The sequence below is a fragment of the Rhyacophila brunnea genome, unplaced genomic scaffold (genome assembly GCF_057557595.1).
Source record: "Rhyacophila brunnea isolate RB1 unplaced genomic scaffold, BYU_Rbru_1.0 scaffold_13, whole genome shotgun sequence".
Lineage (NCBI taxonomy): Eukaryota > Metazoa > Arthropoda > Insecta > Trichoptera > Rhyacophilidae > Rhyacophila > Rhyacophila brunnea.
The window spans coordinates 34,576,618-34,585,480 of NW_028232785.1; the positions used below are offsets into that span (position 1 = coordinate 34,576,618).

General features: G+C 36.4%; 1 protein-coding gene across 1 annotated transcript; it reads left to right on the forward strand.

The window, feature by feature from the left end:
- Positions 1 to 313: 313 nt before the first annotated feature.
- On the forward strand, positions 314 to 6,726 carry LOC147077365 (uncharacterized). Its single transcript, XM_085940808.1, has 4 exons — positions 314 to 532; positions 840 to 998; positions 3,668 to 3,820; positions 5,111 to 6,726. The coding sequence occupies exons 1-4, from the start codon at positions 341 to 343 to the stop codon at positions 5,810 to 5,812; spliced, it is 1,206 nt and encodes a 401-aa protein (XP_085796934.1). The 5' UTR covers positions 314 to 340; the 3' UTR covers positions 5,813 to 6,726.
- The last annotated feature ends 2,137 nt before the right edge of the window (positions 6,727 to 8,863 follow it).

Below are 8,863 nucleotides of genomic sequence, written 5' to 3' on the forward strand. Positions count from 1 at the left end.
GTTTGTATTGCACTGAAAGATAGGTATGTTCTTTTGCCGCGTTGATGATTAATATTGTATTTATTTTAACAACGTCTGTGGAAGAAAACTTAAAAATAGAAAAAATGCAGATGCGCATTTTGCCATTTGAATACCTAGATGCGCTGATCTCGTTATGATTGGGGAAATGCTGGTTATAATTTTCGCTCCATTGTTGTTTTGACAACAAAACATAAATACTTATAATTATTATTGAAGTGTCACCGTGTCAAGTTAGTGTTTTATCTATTATAAATTAATATTAGTTTCGACGGTAAGCACTTTTCAGTATTGTGGCAACACCTTTCTAACATTAACCTGAATGTATCCTGTCTGTCACGTTGTTCCTGCCATATTTACACTTAACATGGATGTAAAGCAAGAATGTGATGGAGAACACTCCGATATAGAAGGCAAGCCTTTGTTTGAGACGCTGACTATCCATCCAAACAACCCGGACCCTCGCACTCATGTAACGCAAGAGAATGCGGACGTTTCAAGTTGCAATTTCGAGGTTAGTTTTTAGAAAGTGAAATCTTTTACAAACAATTTACATTGAAAATAACAACGGTTAGTTTAATATTATAAACTGTGGCTTTTTTACAAACAATGTAGGAACATAGGTGACATTAAACATTGTTTCAAAAAATTAGATGTTTATACAATTTGACAGCTACGATATATTTGTGATATTATAGGTTAGGTTTGTTTATCTACTAATTCTTGTTAAATATAAATATTATACAATGTTATATTATGGTGATTACGAGACCCGAAACTGTTTTCACCGTGTTTACAAAATGTAATAATGCTTCTTTCAGTACCTTAATATGGCAGACCTCTCTAATATAAAATCTGAGACAGATGATCAACCAGCTGTCGTCAAGCGCGAGATTATTGAAGATATAACACACCCATTATATGATGATGCATACCCTCAACCGGGTTGTTCTAATTCAGATTACAGGCCAATACAACAGGTACGTTCAATTGTGCGTCGGTAAATGTGCCGTTTTCTTCCATTGATGCCGTATTATATTGAAGGTTCGATTTTTTTGCGTCTTTGAAACTTCATAAGGAACTATTGTATTATAATTCGGTCAAACTTGTTTCAATTATTGATTTCGGAGTAGATTCGAGTTATTGGCGATTTCTAAAACAGATATTTTGAGACAGTATTGAATAGGTATATATATCTTTTGTTAAATCACGTAAGTATATTTAAATATGATGGTTTATACATCGCAATCATTCGAATGTAAAGCAATGATTAATGCGATTATCTAAAAATGTGATCAATTGTATGGTGAATAAAATTAATCGCCCATGATCTTTTTTGTCTTGTTGAGCCTAATGCTTCAAATACACTATATGACGATCGGTCATATGTTTGTCGAAAAACCCGTTTCTTATGTTGGCGTCCTGTGTCACAGGGTGTCACAGAGTAAATACGATGTCATAGCTGTCATATACTATGTATGTATAATAATATGTCGAAAGGCATAGATTTGATCATATACACTAAATCGCTCTTAGCATATATTATGTGCCCGATCGTCATATAGTTTTTTTATACCTTAATACAAGGTAAGCCTATTGTCTATAAAAAACGACTTGCAGTCGTAAAATACGTGAAATGGGATGAGAATAGACCAATTCTTTTTTCAAAACTTATTTTAACAAATTTACGTTGCAAGCATCAAATTTTACTAAATTATCTACCATTCTGCATGACAACATAAATTTAGGCGTTCGTAAACAGTTTGATAGGTCAAAACTGGCGCACTGCGCATGCGTTATAAGTAAACTGGAATAGTTTAAGATTTATCGTTTAGTTCACTGTACCAGAAAACTTAAACCATTTTCTGACCATCAGAAGTGGTCTGAAACGTCACGATCTGTCAAAGTACTAATAACTGTCCAGACAGGCCCCAACCTAAAAATGAGCCATTTATTATATTCCGTACCTATGTTATTTTCTCGACATTTACGATTAAGAAAAATTGATATTCTTCTGCATACGTATATCGTGAGATGTTCATATTAATATTTTAGACATTTACACAGTAGGAGTTCAGTAGAATTTGGTAGTCATATTATAGCGTAGTAACCGATACCTATTACTCATTAGTAACCATATGCGAACAATAACCCGATTTGGTCGTATTGTCTCATAATTCCACCCAAATTTTCTATAAATAGAGTTCGATTCGATATCATCACTTGTTTGGTTTTTAGTGAAAGATGGTGGTGTCGCTAGTCGACCGAAAAATTACAACAGGACGGATTGACTCGACTAAATGATTTTACTAAAGTACTGACTCAATTTGTCTGTTCGAACACGTTTAGTTACTAAATTTCCGCCACTCGACTAAACTTCTCTCCTGATCCGAACCGGCCTTAACTCATTTAGTGCTAACACCGCAACTGGCGCGTTTTGCGTACTTGGCCATTCGATATAATTAACGTGTTATTTAAATGTGGTTATTAAAAGGATAAGGTCAGCAGTGATTGTGTTCTTATTTACTGCTAACAACGCGACGGCTCGTTTGCATTAGTTGGCCATTAGATATAATTGTCATGATATTTAAATGTGGTAAATTAATTAGTAAATAGTAGGTCATCAGTGAATCGGCTAAGGGTGTCTCCATGAGCGTAGCAAAACAATCAAATGTCATTGACGTGCCTATTCAATCGAGGGAAATTGTTGAACGAAGCAGTACGCAAACAAGAAGCAAAATATCTTCAAAGGAGGTATAGTGCTTCGAACCTTGTCCAATAATGCAACAAAAATACTGAATGGACATTTATGGTCGAGTAAAATGCGACATGGAATGTATCATAGCACCTGATATTTTTGTGAGACAGTCTGCACAGTCGTTTGGTGAAATTGATGTGCAAGAAATGGACACCAAAAAGATAATAGTGCTTGCTTCTGCGAAAGAAGTCCGTCTGAGGTTGAACAGAGCTTCATTTTTGTTAGAAATTTTGTTTGCAACGTGTGTTATAATTTTTTTTCATCTGCGCACATTTTGAAGTACCATAAACGTATGCACGATGCGTTGCTGACTTTCGATGAAGTGGCTTTTCCATGCGACCAAAGCAGTCACTTGTATGAAAAGTTTGATGCGTCGATATTTAACAGTCATTCACAGGTTACTCATATAATGTACATGCTCATTTGATTATTGTTGTTAAGTATATAATGTATTGTATATTGTCATCTGATACGTATCTATATCCTTTACTTAAGTATATATTTTTTTTATTTGTAATACAAAATGGGTATCATCCAGCGGCAAAGAGTGTACATAGGTTGCTAATATCCAACATAAATATAGTACACACAAATCTTCTTCGTTCGTATCTACGTTTTGGTTTTCATTTAACTAAACTGCATTTTAAAATACTAACCCAGCCATCTGTAATATGTACTCTTAATTGAACTAAAACAAACATGTATGACCGCAAAAGTGCTCTATTTTGTCGGATTACCCATAACATTGGAATGTCGTTCGGTGATTATACATTCACCTGCCAAATTAAGTCATACATTGGCGACCAATTATTGAAGAAAGAGCTATGGGGGACCCTTCAGGCTAATTGTAATGATGAAACTATTACATAATATTTATAATATTATTTTCAGAAGTGTGACAATGGTCTGATGAATATTAAGTATGAGAATAATGATGAGGGAGTCATCATCAAAGAAGATTTTGTTGAGAATGCAATCAACCAAGGTAATGATGAATTAACTCAACCTGGCTGCTCTTATCTACGAGACAAGCCATCAGACCAGGTATGTTTAATTACAAATGTTGTTTTTTTTAAGGTCAATGGAACTTTAAATAAAATTGTAAAAGTTAAATTTAAATATTTTTTTTGAGAAAAATCGATATCTTCATGGCATTAACATTTGTAAATGATTTCGGGCATGTGGCCACCACAGCTATTCTCAATGAAGCAAATTCGGGGCGCCCAATTTGGACTAAATATATTCGAGCACTGCTCGAATTGTTACGGAAAATGGAGGCCTCCAATACGATAAATGTTGCTGGTTTATCAGCTAATAACAGTGACTTCACGAAGTCTCACAGGAAATAATCCAGTGATGTCAAATCGCACAATCCTGAATGCCAGTTGAAAGGTCAATTTCTCAAAATCAATGTATTGCCAAATCTTGATTTACTCCATATACGCCAATTTTGTCTATTAACCAATCCGTTTAATCAAACATTGTGTTGACAATTTGGAATCGGTGCTCGATCGTCACTCTATTCATGTTTGCCTGTCTAAATATTGTTCATAAATGTCAAAAAGTATGCGCAGTATCACAGTTCGGTTTGACAGTTAACTTTTTCGTAAGTTATATCTAAGCAAAAAAAAATAGTTGTGAAATCACAACAAACAGAAAGGTTAATGACATCTCTAAAGTAAGATATTCTTGCTTTACCTTTCCTTGCATGCAGCGTATATTTTTAGTGTGGATAAGTCATTGTACCCTTACCCTCATTTGCTGCAGACTAGACAGATAAAATTTAGTGGAAATTTGGTCGCAAAAGTGGGCAAGCCAAACGTTATTAATTTATTTGCACATTAGAAATAGTGATAATATTTTTAATAATCATGTTCCAAATTCACGAAATATTGAAACCAACAGTAAAGGTTTCTACTGGGAATGATTGGGCACATTTTCTCCAATACCGAATAGCACCTGTCGTTAATAATCTATTAAATCATGTGGAATTCTGATGTATGAAATATTAAAATACTGTCAATGATCGAGGTTGCTTGATGAATTTTGAATATAATTTTCTAGCTTTGCTTTTCATTATGGCAGGCACTGTGCACACTCTCAAACGACACTAAAACAGAACACGATATAATTATTGTTCTCGAAGATGATGTATACATACATAGAAGTGCATTGTTTTGACCCACTTATGGATCTTTCCGTAACAATATTTCACTCTCACTTCGCTCTTTACCAATGTCTGAAAGTGCTGAAAAACAAAAGCGTCAAAAAAACAAATTGAACATTATAACTCATAATTGATAATATTGATATTGATTATTACGATTTTTCTAGGTTTCTACCAAGGGATATTTCACGAGGCATCACGATACAGATGAGAGTCAACAATCCTCAGACGATGGCATCCAGGATAGAGCGATACAGTATTCAGAAGTGACGATAGATGAGAATAGCATTAAACAAGAAATCTTAGAACGAGGTGCTCCGAAGGAAATTCGACTTATTCTTAGAAGAGTAAACCATTTCCCACTTAATTTGATTTGCTGTATTTGTAACGCAGTTTTCGGATGCGGTAATGCTCTAAAAACTCACAAAATGGTACACATAGACGTGATTCCTGATCAAAATCATAGCATATTAGTCTCGCAACATAGTAATGTCAAAGTACATTCAAAGATAATTACTGGCGAAAAACCTTATAAATGCCAACTATGTTCATATAGATCCTCGACATTTCATAATCTTAAAAGACATAAAATGACACATACTGGTGAAAAACCTTATAAATGCAATGTATGTTCATATAGATCCTCGACATCTCGTAATCTTAAAACACATAAAATGACACATACTGGTGAAAAACCTTATAAATGCAATGTATGTTCATATAGATGCTCGACATCCAGTTATCTTAAAACACATAAAATGACACATACTGGTGAAAAACCTTACAAATGCAATGAATGTTCATTTAGATCCTCAACATCTGGTAATCTTAAAACACATAAAATGACACATACTAGTAAAAAACCTTAAAAATGCAATGTATGTTCATATAGATGCTCGCAACTTAGTAGTCTTATAAAACATAAAATGAGACATGCCGGTGAATAACCCTTTTAAAACAATATTATTCATATAATGCAGGTGATACTTTTCGCATTCCTGAATAGTATCTTTTGATAAGTGTAAGTGTTGTCTTGTGTAAGTGACCTACCTCACATTGTGTCTCCGTAAAGAGTTCAACCCATGCGTGCTACCAACGCTCACGTTAGTGTCTGAAACATGAACTCTTAATAAAAGGTAAAATTTCATAAAAATGGATAGCTTGCGCAACTAGACATGAAAAGGTGCTTCTTGGACACAACGGTAAAGATTGCAAAAAAACTAATGGAGAAGAAGCAGACAAAAATACGCGATGTGATCGAGTTCGCTAAACAGATGAAATGGTAATAGACTAGAGATGTCTATCAGTGAGTGGACAACCGCTGGACAAATGGCATCCTACAGTGGTACCTAAAGAGCGGAGCACTAAATGCCCACAGGTGCACCCTTAAGCCCGCTCGATTCATAGTGTTTGGAGAATGCACGTGACAGCAAAAAAACTAGGTACCGAGAAGGCTGGAGGTAGCTTTACTGGGTTTCGTGAAAAAATTTCAACCTGCTTCCAGCCAAAAAGATTCTGGCTTCCTGGAAAGTAGTTAAATACCATCTATCTATAGAGTGCACACTGGAGACCTACGAAATGTTAGTGTGGCTTGGAATTATGCTATGAGACTTAAGAGCGACATGTATTCTTGAAGGCGCAGTGTCATGTCTAGCTAACAAAGGAAAACAATTTAAAAATAATGAATTATGTCAATTACATATTGGAATTTCTTTTAATGTGTTTACTGTCAATAAATGGTGGAACTGCATTGTATAATTGATTTAATAAATCGCAAAATTATAAGTACTTGTTTTACTTTAACTTTTTAATAAATCTGGACCCGTTTCGTCTGCTTCAGTAAGACATTATCAACGAATTGTCTCTGTGAGGCGGAAGTTGATGAAACACTAAAAAAAATTGCGTTTTATTAAATTAACAAATAATATATATATAGGAATATTATATAATTAATTTTTATGTACATTATCGGGAGTAACATTTTTTTCTAGATGCCTTTATGGATACCTTTCATTTACTATCGAGTTTCTTAAGGAATTTGGCACGCAAACTACTCTTCTTGATGGTAGTCAAATGAAAATTGCGCCGGCTGACAGAACATGTCTTATTGAAAACTATTCTTCTACCCGCATCAGGTATTGATAATTTGATTTCGGCCAGGGCCTATGAAACCGCCTTGCAAAACCCTGTAAATTTCTTTGTATCGCAAGGCGATGGTGATTCTGATGAATATTTTGTCGTATTCATTGGGAACTGAAGACTGCGATTTGTAGCCGAGTTTTTTCCCGTGGCAAAACAAATGTCGCATAGGACTGGTATTCTGAGTATATACATATCCTATCTTATATGATTGCATTCACTGGATCTGAAAGGCATGAATCATCGTTACATGTCGCCATTTATTGTTTTCATCCTTTTTATTACATCAATACAAAAATTAAAAAGTGCATCTCGTTTGTCTTGGTCTCCGGAAGGTCTCGAATGTCCGCATCTGCCATCTGTTATAAAATGTTCAAGTTGTGCCGCTCCTTGGTAAAACTTTGACAATCTAGGAGTAAATGTAGGACGTCCTGGTCGCTTTCGTCGTCGCTTAGACAATTTCCATCAGATGTTATTTTAAACCGGGGCAGGTATGCTCGCATGACTCCGTGACATGTAAGAATCTGAGTAATCTCAAAACACAGCCCCTTATGCACCCTGGCGTCTCGTGCTGCTGGAATCGATGGTAAAAACTTTCGGGTCAACTCCCCTGTCGATGAGTTTATGTATCGTGAGTTCCTTTCGTTTTTCACCATATCTCAAATTGTATTTTTCGCGTATCCCAGAAGAAATTTGTCATAAGCTATCGCGGTCTTGGGTTCAGAAGCACCATGCCGAGCCAATTTGTCGGCTCTTTCATTTCCTTCTATCCCCCTTATCCTCTTTAAGTGCACCTCAGGGTGGCGCCGTCTCAGTATTGCGGACTCGCTGTGAATAGAAAAGACAATCGGATTAGTAGATAAGGGACCACCAATTGCTTGGATTGAGCTTTTGGAGTCCGAATAAATACAAATATTATGGTTTTCGGTGAGTTTTCGTTGTATTGGATCTGAGATTGCCTACCCCAGAGCGCGTTGGATGGCATAGAGTTCGGCCTGCATTACCGTACAATAGCTAGCAAGGCGGTACTAACAAGCCGTTATCTCACCGCCATTAATGTATGCCACAAACCCTGCACCAGTACCGCCATAAATTTTGCTCCCATCCGTGAAAATCGGCATGTTATTGCAGTCGTTGCTTTCCAACGTTGCAGGATAAGAAACCACTACAGAAAATAGTCTAGCCGGGTGTGGCAGCCTTCTATAGTCCACCGGTTTTTCGTAAAGCCTATCGTCTGGCAGAAAATCTGCAAGGCCCACTCGCCCTTCTTTGCTATGTAAGTGAGAGCGACTTGTTTTAAACGTAAATCTAGAGGCATAAATCCTGCTAGAGCTTGCATTGAATTTAGTGAAGCCGTGCGCTAAGCTCTGCATATTCGTATTGCTAGTTCACGCTGAACCGTATTGAGTTTCGTTGCTATGTTTTTCCGTTTGGCAGCTTCATACCATATGCTGGCCGCATACGTGATCATAGGCTCAATAGCATAAATGTAGAGAATTCTAAGAGCTTCAAAAGATACACCACATGTGGGTTTGGCCATTCTTGCTAGTTTGAGCGAAGTCACCGCTGCTCTTTTGCAGATGCTGTCCGCGTGCTTCGACCAATTTAGTTTGTCGTCGATTACACCCCTAAATGTTTAAAATCCCTAGAAAAAGATAGAGGTTGCCTTTTCATCACCAGCGAAAGCGGAGAGACGCGCCTCCTAGTAAAGAATAAGGCCTTCGTTTTCTCCGCGGAGAAAGACAGTTTGACCTTTCTTCCACGGGCCTCGACGCTCTCCA